The 22,493-nt window shown below is 45.7% G+C and overlaps 1 protein-coding gene across 5 annotated transcripts in view; it reads left to right on the top strand.

The window, feature by feature from the left end:
- The first annotated feature begins 5,246 nt into the window (after nt 1–5,246).
- The window catches only part of TNFRSF17 (TNF receptor superfamily member 17), a 47,892-nt gene continuing 30,645 nt past the window's right edge, over nt 5,247–22,493 (top strand). Inside the window, exons 1-3 of one of the 5 annotated variants that reach the window (XM_073899505.1) lie at nt 5,258–5,367; nt 8,298–8,472; nt 13,589–13,686. In XM_073899505.1, coding sequence (XP_073755606.1) covers nt 13,621–13,686 — 66 coding nt within the window. In that variant the 5' untranslated portion in view covers nt 5,258–5,367; nt 8,298–8,472; nt 13,589–13,620. Of the gene's footprint in view, nt 5,368–5,466; nt 5,511–8,297; nt 8,473–13,584; nt 13,687–18,804; nt 19,098–22,493 lie in introns of those variants that run through there. The other 4 variants (XM_073899506.1, XM_025855589.2, XM_073899507.1 and 1 more) reach the window with 4 other exon arrangements.

Raw genomic sequence — 22,493 nt, 5'->3', positions numbered from 1 at the left:
TGGAGAGACCACATTTTGCTTATCTACCCATCACTGGGTTGTTTCCATATTTCGGCTATCGTGAGTGAATATGGGGCTATTGCTATGAATATTAGTGTACAAATATCTGTTAGAGTCCCTTCTTTCAATTTTTTTTCTATATATAACCGAAAGTGGAATTGCTGATTCATGTAGCAATTCTTTTTTTTTCCCTTTAAGATTTTTATTCACTTGACAGAGAGAGAGACAGCGAGAGAGGGAACACAAGCAGGGGGAGTGGGAGAGGGAGAAGCAGGCTTCCCGCCGAACAGGGAGCCTGATGCGGGGCTCGATCCCAGGACCCCGGGATCATGACCTGAGCCAAAGGCAGACGCTCAACAACTGAGCCTCCCAGGCGCCCTTCATGTAGCAATTCTAAGTTTAATTTTTTGAGGAACCACCATACTGTTTTCCACAGTGGTGGCATCCTTTCACATTTCCACCAACAGTGCACGAGGGTTCCAATATCTCCACATCCTCATTAACACTTGCTGTTTTCTGTTTTTGTTGTTGTCGTTGTTATAATTGCCATCCTAGTGGGTGTGAAGTGGTATCTCATTGTGGTTTTGATTTGTAGTTCTCGAATGATTGCTGATGTTGTGCATCTTTTCATGTGCTTGTTGTTCATTTGTATATCTTTTTAGGGAAAAGGTCTATTTAAGTTCTGATTCTAAGTGCCTGCCTTCCCCACCTTCTTTATGTGTCAGGATATCAAGTTCCATACCGTCTTTATATATATATAGTCTCCATTGTATAGATGTTCTACACTGATTTTTTAAAAAATATTTTATTTATTTATTTGACAGAGAGAGAGACAGCGAGAGAGGGAACACAAGCAGGGGGAGTGGGAGAGGGAGAAGCAGGCTTCCCGCCGAGCAGGGAGCCCAATGCGGGGCTCGATCCCAGGACCCTGGGATCATGACCTGAGCCGAAAGCAGACGCTTAATGACTGAGCCACCCAGATGCCCCCTACACTGATTTTTTAAAAAGATTTTATTCATTTATTTTAGAGAGAGAGAGCCAGCAGGAGAAGGAGCAGAAGGAGAGGGAGAGGGAGAGAGAGAGAATCTCCCCCAGACTCCACACTGAGCGCAAAGCCCCATGCTGGGCTGGATCCCAGGACCCTGAGATCACGACCTGAGTGGAAACCAAGGGTTGGGTGCTTAACCAGCTATGCCCCCCAGGTGCCCCTTCATTATTTTAGACAACACAATGATAACATTCTTGTAGCCAAGTCTTCGAAGGCTTTCTTAATTTCATAAAAATAAGTTTCTGGGAATGAACTTCTGGATCAAAATATATATATATATTTAATAGAACATAAATATGTAAATATATAAATATATATTTATATTTAATATATATATTATTTAAGGATATAGAACCTCTCAATCCACATTGTCCAAAGCCCCTTGGATCAGGAATAATATCTATACTGCCACCCACGTTGTAAGAGAGAGATACATATTGCATTTGTTTGGTGTTCAGAAACACATTTTAAGCCTTTATCTTTATAAATTATAATTACGTCTTGTTTCTTTGGGGGTTTAAATTGCCTTTGTCAGATTAGCCCAGCTGGTGGGTGCTAATCCTCATGGCTGTTACTGAACACTACAATGTTACTAAACTAATGAGAGCAGCAAGCTTTAGACTTAGAGCAGGTTTGCTTTTCATTTCCAGCCAGGCGATTAGAGTCTGTTTATAATTGCTTGGTGGAGACAGTGGCTGATTTCCGGTTAGCAAACCAGACAAATAGTATTCACTTGAAATTTTTGTTTGTGTACAAATTTAGTGTTTCCATTATTTACTTTCTAATTTAATATAAAGTCAGAGGATGATAATTTGCCTGATATTTTCTGATACTTCCTGGATAAATATTTGCACCCTTGTTATTTAATGATTGTCTCTGAAAATGCATTTGGTTTTTGTCCCTACTTGTCCATAGGCTTTCAGCCTTGAAGTGTTAGATATAGCAGGGACACAAAAGACTGATCTGGGAAATGATGTTCAATCAAAATGAAATTTTCACAGTGTATGGCTTTCACTTTTCTTTTCTTTTTTTTATTTTATAAAAGATTTTATTTATTTATTTGACAGAGAGAGACACAGCGAGAGAGGAAACACAAGCAGGGAGAGTGGGAGAGGGAGAAACAGGCTTCCCGCGGAGCAGAGAGCCCGATGTGGGGCTCAATCCCAGGACCCCGGGATCACGACCTGAACCAAAGGCAGATGCTTAACAACTGAGCCACCCAGGCGCCCCCTCTTTTCTTTTTTTTATTTAAGGGAGGGCGGGGCAGAGGGAAAAGGAGAGAGAGAATCTTTTTTTTTTATGAAAAATTTTTTTTAAAGGCCAGCTAGTGAACCACTTATTTATTTATTTTTATTTGACAGAGAGAGACACAGAGAGAGGGAACACAAGCAGGGGGAGTGGGAGAGGGAGAAGCAGGCTTCCTGCGGAGCAGGGAGCCCGATGCGGGGCTCGATCCCAGGACCCTGGGATCATGACCTGAGCCGAAGGCAGATGCTTAACGACCGAGCCACCCAGGTGCCCCAAGGAGAGAGAGAATCTTAAGCAGGCTCCACGCCTAGCGCAGAGCCTGATGTGAGGCTCGATCTCAAGACCCTGAGATCATGATCTGAGCCAAAATCAAGAGTTGGACTCTTAACCGACTGAGCCACCCAGGCACCCCTGGCTCTCACTTTTCTTATGTCTACATGACATTTATGTTATTCTATCACATCACCTGTCATGAATGGATGGTCCCTGTCTAGGAAAATAGCATAAAGAATAGTGATCTAAAGCCCGAGACTCAGAGACATTTGGCTCCACCATGTACCAGCTGTGTGACCTGGGACAAGTAATTGAATCTCTCTGTGCATCAGGCTCATCTTTAAAGAGGCATAAAAATAATAATAGCCGCCCTCTAAATGGGAAAATGAATGTAAAAAAGCTTAGCATGTACCAAGAATATAAGACTATCCCCTCTTCCTATGGAAATTTGCAGTGGAACATTTGAGAATGAAGCAGTGTAACAAACTGTTCATAGTGATAACATTCATTTCAGTCTGTTAATGCTATTTTGGTTTCTAGCTTCCCTAGGTGAAGGACCATTGAACTTGCTTTCAGTGTAATCAGGGCTCTCAATTCTTGCAAGGGGTGTACCTTGTATCACTCATAGTCTTTCTGTGGGTTAAAGTAGAATAGCTGAGCAGTTGGCCCCGAGTTTACACTCTGGTGCATTCATGGAGTAGGTGCTCAGTAAACACTTGTTGACTGTTGTCCAGGGACTTAGCCATAGGGGGTTTTGTGGTTTCACGCATCACTATTTCATGTATTCCCTTCTTCCTGTCTGTTTTGGGTAGCTTCCCCCTTCTTTAGATGTCCCCCAGTATGTTTCTGAAGAGGTGGCCCAAGTGGTCATATTTGCCCTAGTTTATTCCATCCCCTTGCCAAAGATGATTAGACTAACCCGACTACATCTGCAAAGACCCTATTTCCAAATAAAGTCATGTTGCAGGTACCAGGGGTGGGCTGGGGTGTTAGAGCTTCAACATATCTTATTCTAGGGGACACAATTCAACCCCTAATAAGGGGTTGTGTGTGCTGCTCTTTGGGGGACAATTGACTGAGACCAGGGAAGGAGGGCTCCAGTCCCAAGCTGATCCTGAAGAAGAGCATTTTGAGTATAAGACGGGGCTGGTGTCTTCAGTGGGAAGGAGCTGGATGTGTCTGAGAAACAGCCAAGAGGACAGTGTAGCTCGAACCAACTTCGAGAAGGAACAGAGTTCAAATAGGTTGTGGGGCAAGGGACCCAGATGGTGGAAGCTGATAGTGTAGACCCTTCTCCTTACGTGTCCCCGTCTTCATGCCATGGGGCAGCACTGGCCAGGACCCAGGCACCCAGTCTTTTTTAAACAAAGGCTAGATATCTAGATTTTTGAAATGTGAAATCTCCCAATTTTTAAATGTTAATGATAAATTCATGTTGAAAGAAAATTCATTGGAGGCTGTCCGTTGGCAGGATAGAGCAGGAGGAAGGAGGGGAGTTGGGGAAGGCATCTCAGAGGAGGTTTCGGATGCTGAATAGGAATAAAAAAATAAAGGACAAGTCAAAATATGGACTGAGGTGGTCCCCTTCTTCCCCCACCAGTGGTCTCTTCTGCTCTTCTTTTTCTTTGGAAGTCTGGCATCTTTCCCAGCCTCCCCACTCAGCAGCTCTGTGCTCTTATGGTTAAGCAATCCAGCTTCTCTGTACCTGTTTCCTCATCTGTGAAGTGGGGCAAGTCCCTTAACTTCCCTGGGCCTCAGTTTCTGCTCTTAAAAATGAATGACCATGGCAGGGAGCAGGGCAGCCGTTGTGAGAATTAAATAAGATCCAGTGCCAGGTTCACAATAAGTCGTTAATTAAAAGCCAGTTCTTGGGATCCCTGGGTGGCTCAGTTGGTTAAGCGTCTGCCTTCGGCTCAGGTCATGATCCCGGGGTCCTGGGATCGAGCCCCGCATCGGGCTCCCTGCTCAGCGGGAAGCCTGCTTCTCCCTCTGCCTGCCGCTCCCCCTGCTTGTGCGTGCTTTCTCTCTCTCTGACAAATAAATAAAATCTTTCAAAAAAAATAAATAAAAGCCAGTTCTTATGGTGCTCTGCCCTCTCCTTTCCACATAACCCCACCCAGCCCAACTGTGGGGGATTCATCAGCATCCCAGGCTCCCTAACAGAGAGGAGCTCTGCCCCCTGAGAGGCACGGAGGTCCCACCACGGGGGCCTGGCATTCCTGGGCAGGGGCTGCTGGAGGGAATTCTCAACAGTTCCCAACCACTTGCCTTGTTTCCCCAGAGACCTGGCAGTGGTCCCAGCGGTTTTGCCAAGTGGGCAGTTGAAAACCAACCATTCCCAGCTGGAGAGGAAGGTCGGATCGTAGGATAGATGCCTGTTACTCCTGTTCTTCTGCCTGGATGCCTCCAGGACTGTGACTATAGCTCTGCGTGCGTGCGTGCGTGCGTGCGTGTGTGTTCTGTCGCCGAGTGAGGCTCCCAGGTGTGGTAAGGGGAACACGGAGATCCAACTAAAAAAATGACAGGAATTTGGACTTTAAGTGCTTTTCGGGCATTTGGTTACTCTGGACTCTAACACCTTTGAAAGCTTTAGCACCGACGGGGTCAACTTCGTTTGTCAACTTGAGGGGGCACAGTGTGCCCAGATATTTGGTTAAACATTACTCTGGGTGTGTCTGTCAGAGTATTTCTGGAGGAGAGAAACTTTTGAACCTGTAGAGAGAGTGCATTGCATTGCCCTCCCCAGTGCAGTGGGCTCTTCCAGGCCATTGGAGAACTGAGCGGAACAAAAAGGAAAGGTAAGGGAGACGTTTTTGGAGCTGGGTCATCAGCCTTTTCCTGCTTTCGGACTTGGACTCACATGGGAACTTAGGCCATCAGCTCTCTTGGGTCTCCAGCTCACCAACTGCAGACATTGGGACTTCTCAGCCCCCATAATCACGTGAGACAATTGCTGGGAGTAAATCTCTTTTTATGTATGTCTCCTGTTGTTTCTGTTTCTCTGGAGAACTCTGACTAATGCAGCCACTTCCCCATAATTGAAAATTTCCCCCCTTTTCACCTGTCACAACCCACAGAGAAATCTTCCAAATGAAATGAGTCTGTGGCTTTTTTAATTTGGGGAGTAGAGCCAATTCATTCATTCCTTTATTTAGCAGATGTGGATAGACTGACACAGTCCCCTCTATTGTGCACTCCTTGGGGGTGAGGTGTGATGTGTAGAGAATGCACAGGACACAGGTGCCCCCGGAATTGTATGGCTTGGCCACCCTGTGCCTGTTATGTTAGATCATGGCTGTGTGCTGGGTTCTGGGGACATAGCCCTGAACAAATCTGACGGCTTCCTGTGCTCTGGGGCTCACTTTGACTTGTTGCAAAGTGCTGGAAACCAGACCAGTTTACCAGTCCCAGATGCGTCTAGCCTAAACATAAGGAAAATTAATAGTCTTGATCATCAACTGAAAGGTAGCAGATTTGGAAGCCTGTAGGGAAATATTTTGCTGATTATCCGCACCCCCCTCCCCAGCCTGGCTGGGTTGGATGCCCCTTTCCTTGCTCCCTCTGCATTCTCTACTTCCCTGATCACAGCATTTCTCTTCCTGCTTGAATCTGCAACCAGAGAGACCAGTTAGCAGAACCCAGAGTAACTCCAGTTTTAGAAGGCTGCCTGGCAAGAGCTGTGGCCTTTGGTGGAGGAATGCCATCAGCATGCTGTGTCTGGAAAAGAGAGAGCTGGGGGTATTAACACTGCAGCCTCTTTCCTCTGGTGCTACTGTCCTGCTGGTGTCTCCCAGGGGCTGACCCCAACTATAAACAAGAGGGCAATGATCAATTAGTGTTGATGTAATTCATATTCATCAGCCCCCCCCCCCGCCCCGGGGCAGAAAGCCGGGTAGAGGAGGTAGAGAGTAGATATGGATGGGTAGATGGAAAATACGAAGCATAGGAGGCAACTCCAAATGTCCTTTGCCGGAAGGTAGAACTTCCTGACTATCCAAAAGATGGAATGAGCCACTGGATGGAAGTGCATGGTGTTTATAGAATCCTGGTGAGGTCAGGCATCACCTGGGAGACTGGGATACACGACCATTCAAGTCCTTTACCAAGGACTTCAGCGAGTAAATGGTCTTGTGAAAGCCACTACCACCTGCTGTCCTTCTGCTTTGTCCTGAGATGGGACGACAGTCATAGTAATGGTAGTAGTAGTAACGATCATAATAATAGTATTACCAATCACCACGACCGCTACTGCTGACATGAATTAACATGTGATGGGTGCTTGGTAGGTGAGACTCAGTGCTATGCCATTTGCATGTTTTATCTTATTTCTTCCTCATCACAACCCCATGAAGTAGCTACTTTTACAGATTCCATTTTGTAGATGAGGAAGTGAAGCTTAGAAAGGGGTTCAGTCCCTTTCTGGAGGTCACACAACTAGGAAGTTTCAGAGCTGGGATTTGAACCCAGGCCTGAACCATGGGTTGCCATAGCCCAGAAGCCAGGGAACAGGAGAGTCCTGAGTGAAGTGTTGGGAGGATATAGAGTGTCTCTGAAAAGAACAGAACCTCCAGGAAGAAGCATCTCCAAGAGTGGGACCCGGTTTGCTGGGGTCTCTCCTGGCATACAGATGCATGGGCTTCGCTGGCTTCTAGATCAGTGGAGATCACCAGTTTCAGTTCTTCCTGACTGTTCACGAGGCTCAGTCGGCTTTTCAGTCTCTGGACGAATGATCCAGCAGCTAAATACACAGACAGAGCTCCCCCTCCAGCTGGGGAACGGAGAGCTATAAATAATAAGCTTGGGGTTCTGCCTGGAACCAGAGTCTCGTGGGAGGAAGACACTGGTGACGGCCAAGGCCTGTCACTCTTCCTCTTTGCAGACTTCCAGGCTTGGTTTCTGCTGATCCATATCTCTTGGCATGCTGAATGGGAAGGACACCCTCCTGGGGGCCTCCGACAAAGATGAGGAAACTCTTTGTGCCTGTGGCCCATGGCAGAGCTGGGGCTCTTGTTTTTCTGAGAGTAGGGATACTGTCTCTGGGGCCACATGACTCACAGCGGGGAAGCACACAATAGGGTATGCGTCCATAAAATGGGGATTATAATAGAACCTACTGCATATGGGGGTAATAAGGGCTAAAGATACCATGTAAGAAGCCCACCTAGCACAGTGCCTTTTTTAAAAATAATTTTGTATTGTTATGTTAATCACCATACATTACATCATTAGTTTTTGATGTGTTCCTTCATTCATTGTTTGTGCATAACACCCAGTGCTCCACGCAGAACGTGCCCTCTTTAATACCCATCACCAGGCTAACCCATCCCCCCACCCCCCTCCCCTCTAGAACCCTCAGTTTGTTTTTCAGAGTCCATCGTCTCTAATGGTTCGTCTCCCCCTCCGACTTACTCTCCTTCATTCTTCCCCTCCTAGCACAGTGCTTTGTACATAGTAGTCAGTAACTCACTAAGCATTGAATGAAAATGTCCCACCTTATAATTCCAGAAGGGGCACTACTTTGTTATTTGACTTCCCTGTATAACATTCTTGATTGAATGATATCAAATGTTTTCTCTATGTGAAGTGTGATAATCACAGGATTTACTCCCTTTAGCCTAATAATATGATGAATTACAAGGGTAGGTTTTCTTATTTTGAGCTATCCTTGCATTCCTGAGATAAACCTTACTTGATCACAGTATACTATTTTCTTTTTTTTTTTTTAAAGATTTTATTTATTTATTCATGAGAGACAGAGAGAGAGAGAGAGAGAGAGAAGCAGAGGGAGAAGCAGCCTCCCAAGGAGCAGGGAGCCCAACACGAGACTCGATCCCAGGACCCTGGGATCATGACCTGAGCTGAAGGCAGCCGCTCAACCGACTGAGCCACCCAGGCGCCCACAGGTTACTATTTTCTTAATACATTGTTGGGTCCAGTTGGCTAATTTCCTAGGTAAACTTTTCCTCTCTTTCTGCTCCCACCTTTATTGAGGTATGACTGACAATTAGAAATTGTATATACTTAAGGTGTACAACTTGACTTGATATTCGTACACATTATGAAATAATCACCACAACTAAGCTAATTAATATATTTACTATCTTCTTGTGTGTGTGTGTGTGTGTGTGTGTGTGTGTGTGTGTGTGTGTGGAGGGGGTCAGGACACTTAAGATCTACTCTCTTAGCATACTTCAAGTATTCAGTATAGTATTGTTAACTGTGATCAGTGTCGTACATCAGTTTGATCTCTAGAACTTATTCCTGTTGCGTAATTGAAAGCTCGTAGTCCTTGACCAGCATCTCCCCATTTCTCCCTCCCCTGAGCCCTTGCCAACCACCACTCTACTGTCTGCTTCTATGAATGTGACCATTTTAGATTCCACAAATAAGTGAGATCATGCAGTATTTGTCTTTCTATGGCTGGCTTATTTCACTTATTATAAATTGATCCAGGTTTATCCATGTCATTGCAGATGGCAAGATTTCCTTTTTTAAGGCTGAATAGTATTCCATTGTATAGATATATACCACATGCTCTTTCTTTTTTAAAGATTTTATTTTTAAGTCATCTCTACACACATCGTGGGGCTTGAACACACAACCCCAAGATCAAGACTTGCATGCTCTGCTGACTGAGCCAGCTAGGCACTCCTATACCACATTTTCTGAATCAAGAAGAGATAGAAAGCCTGACCAGATCAGTAACAAATAGGGAGATTGATCAGTAATCAAAAACTTTCAGCAAAGAAGAGCCCAGGACCAGATGATTTTGTGGCTGAATTCTACCAAACATTCCAATAGCTAATACAAATCCTTCTTAAACTCTTCCAAAAGTAGAAGAAGGAACACCTCCAGACCCTCCAAACTCATTTTATGAGGCCACCATCACCTGATACCAAAACCAAAGACAATGCAAGAAAAGAAAACTGTAGGCCAATATTCCTGATGATCATAGATGCAAAAATCCTCAATAAAATACTAGCAAATCACATTTAGCAGCACATTAAGATGCAAAAATCCTCAATAAAATACTAGCAAATCACCTTTAGCAGCACACATACCATAGCCAAGTGGGAGTCATCCCTGGACTGCAAGGATAGTTCAACATTAGGCAGGATTTTGGCATCTACACTCATAAGTGAAATGGGCCTTTAATTTTCTCGTGTTGATCTTCTCTGGTTTTAGAATCAAGATCACACCAGTCTCATGTTATCTGGGAAGTTTTCTTTCTCTCTCTGTTTCAAATCGTGTTTTGAAAGTTTGGTAGGGGGGGTACCTGGGTGGCTCAGTCGTTAAGTGTCTGCCGTCGGCTCTGGTCATGAGGTCCTGGGATCAAGCCCCGCATCGGGCTCCCTGCTCGACAGGAAGCTTGCTTCTCCCTCTCCCACTCCCCCTGCTTGTGTTCCCTCTCTCGCTGTGTCTCTCTCTCTGTCAAATAAATAAAATCTTTAAAAAAAAAAGTTTGGTAGAATCCACTTATAAAGCTGAGAAACAAACTCCTAACTATAGAGAACACACTGATGGTTACCAGAGGGGAAGGGGAGGCGGGATGGGTGAAACGGGTGATGGGGATTAAGGAGTGTGCTTATTGTGATGAGCTCTGGGTGTTGTACGAAAATGTTGAATCACTATGTTGTGCGCCTGAAACTAACATTACACTGTATGTTAACTAACTGGAATTCATTTTATTTTAAAGATTTTATTTATTTATTTGACAGACACAGACAAAGCGAGAGAGGGAACACAAGCAGGGGGAGTGGGAGAAGGAGAAGCAGGCTTCCCGCTGAGCAGGGAGCCCCATGAGGGGCTCGATCCCAGGACCCTGGGTTCATGACCTGAGCTGAAGGCAGATGCTTAACGACTGAGCCACCCAGGCACCTAACTAACTGGAATTTAAATAAAAACTTAAAAACATGTGGACCTGGAATTTTGGGGCAATGGAGATCTTGGTGACTCTTCAGTTCCCTTGTACTCAGTTTATTCTAGCACTCTTTTTCTCGTGTCTATCTGTACAAATTCATCTGTTTCCCAAGCCATTGACTGTAATGGTTGAACAAGAGTTCATCTAGTTCAGATAGGTGTATGTAACTCAGATACCAGCTGGGGACCATCCCGCCACAAAAGGCAAAACATGAAACTGTCTTAGAGACACCTTCCATCCTATGCCCCAGAACTCGCAGAAATCCAAAGTCCTGCCCTTGACTTCTGCTTCTTCCTGGGAGATTTATGTTTTCCTGGCCACCCTTGCCACTTGGGTTCCAGTTTGTCTGTGTGCTATCTCTTTTGCACACCACACCAAGTCCAGTGTGAATTCAGCTTCTTTAGTTTCTACAACAACAGGTCAAGTGGAGATTTTAGGAGATAGTGCGTAGCTTTCCACTGTCCCACTGGTTTCTCATTTCCTCTCCTCCCTATCTCCGCTCCTCATCTTCTCCTTCTAGGATTCCCCCTGGGAGACCAGCTGCTTCTCTTTCTCCTTGTCTGGGTGGCTGCCCCTTTTCTGAAGCCGGGATGCTGTAGGACCCTAAAGGCCTGGGGAAGAAGAGGAGGCTCACTATCCAACTCAAGCACTTACTGAGTCATCCTGATTGACAAAGAATTCCCACCTCGAAAGAAACTCTTATGTTGCTGTTAAAGCCACATAATTTTCCCCATCATATTCTATCTCTCCAACTATTGGATATTATTTATCCAATATCTATCCAACATCTGTGCTATTGGGACTTTATTGAGATGAGAAAAGGAGAAGTGAAGAATGACTGAACTCATGAAGACTCCGTAATGTTAATAACTTGAAGAGAAAGGCACGTAATGGATTGTGTATCTTATACAATAGTATTCATTCTGATACTAATTTCTTGTTCTTTCTCACAAAGGAACCATTACACATTTCTTACTTTGGGCTAAAATAATATTCTGTGCTGTTTTTCAGTGCGGTGTCCTCTGGCCACTTTTAGCTCATTCTCCTCTCTCTGCCTTCCTCCATTCTTGTTCTTGGATGTCTGTGTTGAAGCCAGGTATCTCCCTCCATCAACTCCTTTGTTCTACTTGAATTGTGTTCCCTTTTTTTTTTTAAGATTTTATTTATTTATTTATTTATTTGGGAGAGAGAGGGCATGCACAAGCAGGGGGAAGGGTAGAGGGACAAGCAGAGTTCCAGCTGAGCAGGGAGCCTGAATCGGGGCTTGATCCTAGGACCCTGAGACCATGACCTGAGTCCAAGTCAGATGCTTAACTGACTGAACCACCCTTGTGTTCCTTGAACTGAGTTCTTAGTCTTCACTTGAGCAAGCATGCCATGTTCATTCCAAATGCTCAGTCTGTGCACCAGAATTGATAAGGAAATTTGCCTCTCTCCATTATACTCAACAAAGTGCAAGTAACAGAAAATCCAACTCAAGTTGGCTTCAACCATACAAAGGATTTATTGGCTCCTGTGACTGAAGACGACTGAAGATTGGATGGACTCTGGGTACTGTTTCATTGGTGCAGCTTTCTGAGTTCTTCCCTCCTCTAGGTCACTCATCCTAGGATGGTGAAAAGGTCCCAGACCTCACATCTGTTTAGAAGGAGTGAGGCTACTATTTCTTCATGACTTGCTCTTAAGAGTGAGGAAATGTTTCATGAAGAGATGCCAAACAACATTCATCATTACATAGATGCAAATTAAAACCACAATGAGATACCACTTCATATCCACCCAGATGGCTATAATAAAAAAAAAACAAAAAAAGCCAGAATAACAAATGGTAAGGATGTGGAAAACAGAAACCCTCAAACATTTCTGGTAGGAATGTAAAATGGTGCAGCCACTTTGGAAAAACAGTTTGGCAGTTTATTAAACGTGTAAACAGAAACTTACCATATGATCCATCAACTGACTTCCTAGGTATTTACAACCCAGAAATGAAGACATATGTCCATATAAAGCCTTGTACAGGAATGTTCATAGCAGCATTATTCGTAATAGACAAACGTAGAAACAACACAAATATCCAGGAACTGATGAGTGGTTAAACAAACAATGTTGAGTAATAAAAAGGAATAAATTACTGATACATGCTATAACATGGGTGAAGCTCGAAAACATGCTAAGAAAAGAAGCTAGTCACAAAAGACCATGAATTATTCGATCTCATCCCTATGAAATGTTCAGAAAAGGCAAATCCTTTGAGATGGAAAGTGGATTAGTAGTTGCTTGGGGCTTGGAGTGGGAATGGAGTTGACAATAAATGGGCATGAGGGATCTTACTGGGGTGATGAAAGTATTCTAAAACTGTATTGTGGTGATGGTTGCACAACTAAATGAATTTTTTAAAAAATCACCGAGTTGGGGCGCCTGGGTGGCTCAGCCAGTTAAGTGTCTGCCTTTGGCTCAGGTCATGATCTCAGGGTCCTGGGATCAAGTCCGGCATAGGGCTCCCTGCTCAGCAGGGAGTCTGCTTCTTCCTCTGACCCTCCCCCTGCTTGTGTGCTCTCTCTCTCTCTCTCAAAAATAAATAAATAAAAATTTAACCAACTGGGCCACCCAGGCGCCCTAAATAAATAAAAATTTAAAATAAAAAAAATGTTTAAGGGGAGCCTGGGTGGCTCTGTCATTAAGCATCTGCCTTCGGCTCAGGTCATGATCCCAGGGTCCTGGGATCGAGCCCCACATCGGGCTCCTTGCTCAGTGAGGGACCCTCCCCACTCTTGTGTTCTCTCTCTCTCTCTCTCTGTCAAATAAATAAAATCTTAAAAAAAAGGGGGGGGGCTAGCCAGAAAGGGAGAATGGCCCCCCAGCAGGATAAATCATCAAGGAAGCATCATCTGGGCAACACGGTGGAGGCTGACCATGGATCTTCCACAGGTGACACTTTGATCTGGCAGATGCCTGTCTTATGAACTTCTAGTCTTGCATTCATGAGATATTGGTTAAAAGCCTACTATGTGCCAGGCCCTGGCGTACGTGCAGGGGATATAATGTTGAACTGAAAACCGGGCATGATCTCTGCTCATGTGATACTGTGATGCTTACAGAACACACATGGATTGGATCATCACCCTGCAGGATGACACAGTACAACTCCACTGAGCACCATGAATATGATGAGGAGGTCAAAGGAGAGGAGCCGCAGGTAAGCCCATGTGTGGGGACCAAGCGCAAGTTACCACGTATTGAGAGTTGGAAGGGAAGGGTCACTCACCCTGTCCCTGGTGTCTTCAATGACAATAGAATTTTTTTTTAAAGATTTTATTTATTTGACAGACAGAGAGAGAGGGAACACAAGCAGGGGGAGGGGGAGAGGGGGAAGCAGGCTTCCCGCGGAGCAGGGAGCCCGATGCGGGGCTCGATCCCAGGACCCTGGGATCATGACCTGAGCCGAAAGTGGACGCTTAACCACCCAGGCGCCCTGACAATAAAACTTTTAAAACATTTTGATCCCCTTTCTCTATGTTTAGCAGCACTACCAGGGGAGAGAGGGGCAGAGGTACCTCGTGCAAGTTCCTGTTGATAATAACATTTTTTTATTATTTCTTTTATTGTGCTAAAGCATCTAAAATGTGCCATTTTTACCCCTTTTTCTTCTTAGATTTTATTTATTTGGGAGAGAGAGAGTGGGGGTGGGGAGGGGAGGGGCAGAGGGAGAGGGACAAGCAGACTCTGTGCTGAGTGCAGAGCCTGACACGGGGTTCGACACAGGGCTTGATCTCAGGACCCCGAGATCATGACCCGAGTCAAAACCAAGAGTCAGTCACTCAACCGACTGAGTCACCCAGGCGCCCTTATTTAAATCCTTTTTTAAGTGAACATTTCAGTGGCATTAATCACGTTTACAGTATTACGCAATGATTATCATCATTTCCAAAATTTTTCATCACCCTGAACAGAAGCTCTGTGGTCATGCAACACCAGCTCCCCATCCCCTGCCCCCCAAGACCCTCCTGACCTCTATTCTACCTTCTCCGAATTTGCCTCTTCTAGGCACCTCGCATTAGTCATACACAACGTGCCCTTTTTTGAAGGGTTTCTTCCACTTAGCAAAATGTTTTCAAGGTCCGTCCATGTTGTGGCATGTATCAGAACTTTGTTCCTTTTCATGGCTGAATCTATTCCTTTGCGTGGAGACGCCCCTCTACGCCCGCATCCACTCGGACACAACGCTAGGCTTCAAGCGAGTTTCTTCTTTGGATACAGCTCTATGTTCCTTTCTCCTGTAACTTCCCCATCTGTAAAATGGGGAAGTGCTTAAAGGCAAAGCACCGCAGAGAAGCAGATTCTGTAGCCAAAACTAGCCCGCTGCATCTCGAGGCCACAGTGAAGGTAGGGCAGAAAAGGCTGAGACACACAGCCCCAGGGGTGAGTACCCTGCCCTGTCGCTGCAATACCACCCAGCAAAAATGTGCAGAGAGACCCTCCGTTCTCCAGCCCAGGGCCAAAGCAGGGGTGCCACCCCTTAGGAAGCAGACAATGGAAATGAATAAAGCAGGGGGAGCATTAGAAAAACAACAGAGGCATGGGGATAAATGGGAGCCAATGGGGAGTCGTGGGTGGGGAGTGTGGAGAACTGGAGAGAACACACCCCTATCAGCGCCCATCACCACCGTATGGGAATGTGGGTTCAAGGCTGCCAGAGCATCTGCTCCTTAAAAGAGGCTGGAAATCTGGGTTTTTATGGGAACTTGCCTGATTTTAAATGCTGGCAATTAATGTGAGACTATTAGACATAGCACAGCCAAAAGAAACATGTCTGGTGCCTGCTTGTGCCCTGAGGGTGACCAGGTCCATTGGCAAGAATCCATTCCTATGAAAGGAGGCAAGGCCTACGCCGCTCCCTCATCAGGACCAAAAGTTCATGGTTAGGGGGTGAAATTCGACAAGTGGAGTCCTGCCCCATCCTCGGCCTAATATGCCGGGTGTCCTCGAGAACTCGCCTTCCCCATGGGGGACCTCAGGATGCTCCTCTATGAAATGTGGGGTGAACCATATCTGACCTCCTTTAGGACTTTGCCCCGAGGAGAACCCAGGGGACAATCTGTTCATTTGTTTATCTCTTTTTATTTTGCTAAGGTACACATGACATAATTTACTAGCAGTGGCATTTACTCTATTCATAACATTGCGCCATCTAGGTCCTATCTGGTTCCAGAACATTTTCGTCATCACCCCGAATGATCTCTCTCTCTCGTGTCCCTGAGTTGCCAGGGAAAACGGGCTCATATCTGATCCTGAAATACGTTGCCTTAAGGAAAACATCAAAAGCAGTTGGGAGGTGGGTCTCAGGGGAGAGGAGGCAGGGTGGGGAGAGGAGCAAGTCACAGTGCGTGAAATGGGGGCTTCGGGTGTCAGGGGCACACACAGGCCACCAGCTAATACCAGCGCCACGGCTGGGCCGGCTCCGCTGTAGTCACAAAGGAGCCCTGGGTGTTGGCTGACTACAGACAGAAGGCCCGGGCTGCTGTGAGCCGGGTGTTATCGACCACTGGAGCAAAAAGCATCTCATTTCCAAATATCCTACACCGAGAGCCCCCTGGCAGGAAAGCCCCCCCTTGAATCTGCAACACCCCCCCACACACAAGTAGGAGTAGATAAAAGAGGGCTTCAGAAAAGGGGTGGGGGGCGCCTGGGTGGCTCAGTCGGTTAAGCGACTGCCTTCAGCTCAGGTCATAATCCTGGAGTCCCGGGATCGAGTCCTGCATCGGGCTCCCTGCTCAATGGGGAGTCTGCCTCTCCCTCTGACCCTCCCCCCTCTCATGTGCTCTCTCTCTCTCTCAAATAAATAAATAAAATCTTTAACAAAAAAAAAAAGGAAAAGAAAAGGAGTGGGTCCACGAGTACTCGGGGGAACCTCCCCTGTACCCCTTGAGTAGCTATGGGTTTTAAGCCCTACAGCCTCCAAGTCCTTCCCTCACTAGCAGAGGGAAGTGAGATCAGCCAGCTCCCCCGGCCCCCATCTTCCTTCCTTTCCCCAGGCTATTTGTGCAGTCATCTGCAGGGTGAACTGAGAAAATAGGGTCACCAAAGCCAAGTTTGTCTGTGAGGCTAATGGTGCCCAGTTGAAAGGCTGACTCTTTTCTGAAATGATGTCATTGTGTTCCTATGCTCTTGCTGTTAGGAATTGGTGCTGAGAGTTGATGGTGTTTTTTTTTTTCTTTTTTAAGATTTTATGTATTTATTTGAGAAAGAGAGCGAGCGAGAGAGAGAGAGAGAGAGAGAGAGAGAGAATGAGTGGGGGGAAGGGCAGAGGGAGAGGGAGAAGCAGACTCCCAACTGAGCAGGATTGACCCAGGGACCATGACCCAAGCCGGAAGCAAACACTTAACGGACTGAGCCACCCAGGTGCTCCCGCAGCGTTTTGTTTTAATTTGGCAAAACGAAAAATTGACTTTGTCCTTCACCGATAATTTTGGAAAATTCACAGATGTGCGTCATTCTAAATTCTGTTGAGACACTGGCCTACCTGTGACTAAGGACAGCCCCCCCGTCCCCATCCCAAGCAGGGAGGGTTAGGACATGGGAAAAATGAGAACACCATGCATCTTCTTTTGATTGTTCTGATTAGGGAACATGTCAACATTTCACACAGTAAGGAGAATAGCATAATAAACCCTGATGTACCATCACTTGGCTTCAAAAATTATCACCAATGGCCAAGTTTGCTTTATCTTTACCCTCACCTTCTTCCCCCTGGATTGTTTTGAAGCAAACCTAGGTATCATATCATTTCAACTATAAATATTTCAGTATGGGTCTCTAAAAAGTAAGGACTCTTCCTGAGAAAGCATAACTACAATACGTTATTATACTAACAACTTATTTTTTTAGTATTTATTTGAGAGATAGCGTAAGCAGAAGGGGCAAAGTCTCAAGCAGACTCCCCACTGAGTGTTGAGCCTAACACAGGGCTCGATCTCAGGACCCCGAGATCATGTCCCGGGCTGAAACCAAGAGTCAGACACCCAACCACTGTGTCACCCAGGCACCCCTGTACTAACAACTTCTTAACATCACCAAAAATATACTATTAGAGTTCAGATTTCTCTCTCTAATTTGTTCAAATCAGGATCCAAATAAGATCTGCACATTGCTATTGGTTGATACGTTTCTTAAGTGTCTTGTCGTCTATAGGTTCCCTCCTACCTCTGTTTTTTCCCCTTTCCACTTTATATATTGAAGAACTAGGTCATTTGTCAGGGCACCTGGCTGGCTCAGTCAGTGGAGCATGCAACTCTTGATCTTGGGGTTGTGAGTTCGAGCCACATGTTGGGTGCAGAGATTACTAAAAAAAAAAATAAATCAACTTAAATTTTTTTTTTCAAAAGTGGTGTTGAGTGTGCTTTCAGGAGAGGCACATGGGGACGGCTTGTCCTTCTGGGGTGTTAGCAGCCCATGACACCAGAATTCACCAATTCATTAGGCGTGCTTCTATATTTCTATTTGGTGAGTCATTGGGTGACCGGCCCCTTCCATTTTGCCTGGGACTTCCCCCGGGTTGGCGCCTTCATTCCTGAATCCCAGGAAAATCACGCCAACCCAGGCAAAGCAGGACAGTCAGGAACCCTAACTGAGGTTCCCCATTTTCAAGAAGTGGTTCTTCCCATGACCTCCCCCCTCCCTTCTCTGTACTGGTCGGAGAACCTAGAGACAAAATGTGGGTAACAGATCAGAGAATGCTGGAATACAGCTATGGTATTAAGCAGCCATGTGTGGTTGATACCTTGGTTACCCACCGACCTTCCATTTCCATGTTCCTCGTGATACCCTGATTTTTGTGTAGATAGTGATAGTGAACCCTATCCATGCTCTGTGTGTTGCCAGAGAGCTGACCACAGCCCTAGTTCCAGGGATGGGCTCTCCCTTTCCAGAACCGAGGCCCAGGCCAGTAAGTACATGCCATTTCCCAAGGCACAGCCTGGGCCGGTGACTCACAAGGGACGGTTTGCTCGTGACATTTGAAAAAAACACTTTTTCATTCCTTTTTTTTCTTTAACATACCATAAGCCGTTTTAAGCACGCTTAACGACTGAGCCACCCAGGCACCCCCCTCCATCTCAAGATTCTTAGCCCAATCTGCAAACTCATCCGTAAAGTCCCTTTTGCCGTGTAGAGTAACACACACGCGGGTTCTGGGAATTAGGATGTGGACATCTTTGGAAGTCTGTTACGGACCTTCACTCTGTGTGTCCAAATTTTGGTTTATGACCACTTATGTTGAAAATTCCAAGATAAATAAATGATCTTTCTTGCCTTCCAGTTGCTTCTAATCCTGCTGGGGAGACAGGATATTTTTGTCTCACGGAGATAGTCCACAAAGCCCCAGGCAGTGTGGCCAATGCTGTGACGGCAGGTGCATAATACATTGATGAAATGAAGACGAACCCAGATCCTCCTTTTTCTCTCTGTATCTCCTCTCCTTGAAGTTGTGGCTTACAGCCGTGTAGGCGGCACCCCCACTAAATCCGGGGCTCACTTTCCCAGGAACCATAGTTCCAGTGAGTGCTATCCCCTGGAGGTGTGTGACAGAGCTTCCCTGCCTTCTCATAGATGGTGAGCAGAGGACTTCGCTTTCTACTTGTATTGATTGCTATGGTCTGAATGTTTGTGTTCCTCCCCCCCCGCCCCCCCCCCCCCGCCCAGTTCCTATGTGCCTATGTTCCTAATCCCCAAAGGAGATGGTAATAGGAGGTGGGGGTCTTTGGGAAATCCTTAAGTCATGAGGGTGAGTCCTTGTGAATGGGATTAGTGCTTTGCAAAAGAGGCTTCAGAGAGCTCTCTTCTTCTGCCACATTGAGGATGCAATGAGAAATCTGCAATCCAGAAAGGGGTCCTCACCTGAACACCTCTGCACCCTGATCTCAGACTTCCAGCTTCCAGAACTGTGAGCGACAAATTCCTACTGTTTACAAGCTGCCGGGTCTGTGATATTTTTGTTAGAGCAGACATGGACTAAGACACTGTTGGCTTTGTTCTAGGGAGAAGGTTCTCAGTGTTAAGCTGGCTTAGGGTCTGGAAGGTAAATTGTTGGTAAAATGGGGTATGGGAAGGGTGAAGGCATGTCTCCCTCCTCTAACTTCCCAGAGCCCCCAGAGAAATTGTATCAGTTAGAAACAGGGTAGGACAGGGGCGCCTGGGTGGCTCAGTTGTTACGCGTCTGCCTTCGGCTCAGGTCATGATCCCAGGGTCCTGGGATCGAGGCCCGCATCGGGCTCCCTGCTCGGAGGGAAGCCTGCTTCTCCCTCTCCCACTCCCCCTGCTTGTGTTCCTGCTCTCACTATCTCTCTCTCTCTGTCAAATAAATAAATAAAATCTTAAAAAAAAAAAAAGAAAAGAAACAAGGAACAGGGTAGGACAGTCCAAAGAACAGGAAATCAGCTACCACATTATACACCATGTGAGCTGTTCTGTGAAAGCATGAACCTTGCAGATCTTTCATCAAGACAGTAAAATACCACTGCCAACAGCAATAAAGACAGGCTGTGAGCAATTTAATTGAGTTATCTGGAAGGGAGACTACCACCACGCATCCAGTTTCCAGGTAATGACTCTGAGTCTGGCACGTGGCTGGAATGAGCTGGGTCATTCATTGGTGGGTAGTTACTTTTTCAACTGGTATCTGTCCTGGGATGTGCTCCATGCACTTCTACTTCCTCAGACTAAAAACGGTGATGTCTTCCTCATTAAGGATTACTTGATGTGTGTGAGTTATGTGACAAATACAAAAGTCTAAAATTTACTTCTACATTGAATCTTTTCTTTAAAAATAGCTTTATTGAGGGGTGCCTGGCTGACTCAGTTGGTGGAGCATGCCTACTCTCGATCTCAGGGTTGTGGATTTGAGCCCCACATTGGGTGTAGAGATTACTTAGGAATAAAAGCTTAAAAAATAAAAAAGCTTTATTGAAATATAATTCACACAGCATGCAATTCACCAATTTAAAGTAAATAATTCAGGGGCACCCGTGTGGTGCAGTCGGTGAAGCATCTGACTCTTGGTTTTGGCTCAGGTCATGATCTCAGGGTCATGAGATCGAGCCCTCCGTCAGGCTCTGCGCTCAGCGTGGAGCCTGCTTGAGATTCTCTCCCTCTCCATGTTGTAGCACATATTGGTACTTCATTCCTTTATATGGCTGAAAAATATTCCAGTGTATGGTTACCCACATTCTGGTTATCCATTCATCGGTTGATGGACATTTGGGTTATTTCCACTTTTTGGTTATGAGCAGAGAGTAACGTGGGTATGGAGAGTAAAGCAGCTATGAACATTTGTGGGCAAGTTTTTGTGTGAGCAAATGTCTTCAGTTCTCTTGGGTCTATACCTACGAGTAGAATTGCTAGGTTATATGGTAACTCTATGTTTAACTTTTTGAGGAATAGCCAGTTGCCTTCCAAAGCAGCCGTACCATTTAACATTCTCACCAGCAATGTATGAGGGTTCTGATTTCTCCACATACTCTCCAACACTTGTCATTGTCCACTCTGTGGTTGTGGTGGGGGTTATTTGATTGTTTGCGTGGCCATGCTGGGTGGACCTGAAGTGGTATCTCATCATGGTTTTGATTTGCAGTTCCCTGAGAGTTCATGATGTTGAGCATCTTTTCATGTGTTGATTGGCCATTTGTGTATTTTTCCTTGGAGAAATGTCTGTTCAGATCCCTTGCTTGTTTTGTCATTGGGTGCATTAATCTTGAATAGTCTCCATAACCATTACACACCGGAACCACTATAGAAACATGATTCATAGTGGACACTCTGAAATTGATGGCCTGGATTTGACTCCCAGCTTGGCTGCTTATTAGTACATTAGCCCGTTCTCTCTGGATCTGTTTCCTACGTACACAATGGAGGTAGAAATATTAGCTAATTCGCGGGGTTGTTGTAAGGATCAAAATAGGCATGTGCGTGTCAAAGGTTTAGTAAGAACTCGAATGTTATCCGTCATAGTAACGACATCAACACTTGCTAAGCTGTTTCTATTTTATTACGTACACACAGGTGATTTTATTTAATCTGTACATGGCGATCTTGCAAAATAGGTATCATCGCCTCCATTTTACAAGTGAGAAAACAGAAACTCAGGGAGGTGAAGGAATGTGTGCAGGGCTCCACACTCGGTAAGAGGCAGGGCAGAAATTCTACCCAGATTTGGCAGACTCTGGGGCCCTCCGAAAGCGTTAGTCTTGGGAAAGTTTTTAGCCTGAATTGGTGGCGTGTTCTTGCAGCTTCTGCTATTCAAATGCAACTGTAATTAAGCAAATGCCATCAGAAAGGAATCAGAGAAGAACCCAGGAATGAAATCGTCCACAGCTTATTCAGGCACAGAAAAGTGACAGCAACCCCGAGAAGAATGTACTCATCTCGCTCCGGACTGGCTTCTGAGTCAAGGAATTTTTCACAAAGTCCTGGCAAGCTTTCCTTGTTTGGCAAAGGAGCTAACTGGAAAACAGTGAAAGCCAAGGGTCCAGCGTTGCCCACCCCCCTCCCTGGAACCACGATTGAAGATTTCTGTGTAGTTCCCCTTGGCGACATTGGGTGTCACCTTCGAGTTGTCTGAAGCCAATCGCCCCCGGAAATTGACAAAATGTGTTGTTTTCCAAGGGTTTCTGGCTCCATAGAATCCAGTTTTGGAGGTATGCATCACCCGCACTCCTGCCCCCAACTCATCCTGGATCATCTGGTTTTCCTTTGTGGGGCCAAGCATTGTCCTGAAAGAAGTGAAAGCCAAGGATAAGCTTTGAGTTTGAAAACGGGTTCCATGGTCATGACTTTTTCCACTGGCTTCTCTTCCCATTTGTGTTCATGGGGAAGTGATGAGACACAGTTAATGTGAAACCCAGTAGCTCAGAACCTTTTACTGCCGGAGTTCTCTGCACTGCCCCTTCCCAGAACAACTCATCTGTGTCCGTGCTAGCATATAACTGTGAGCTGCTTGGGGGCAGCAACTCT

This window comes from Callorhinus ursinus, unplaced genomic scaffold, assembly GCF_003265705.2.
Source record: "Callorhinus ursinus isolate GAN/ISIS: 27379988/994484 unplaced genomic scaffold, GSC_fseal_2.0 scaffold13, whole genome shotgun sequence".
NCBI lineage: Eukaryota > Metazoa > Chordata > Mammalia > Carnivora > Otariidae > Callorhinus > Callorhinus ursinus.
Note: the sequence above shows the minus strand (reverse complement) of the source record. Positions and strands in the feature narration are given on the sequence as shown.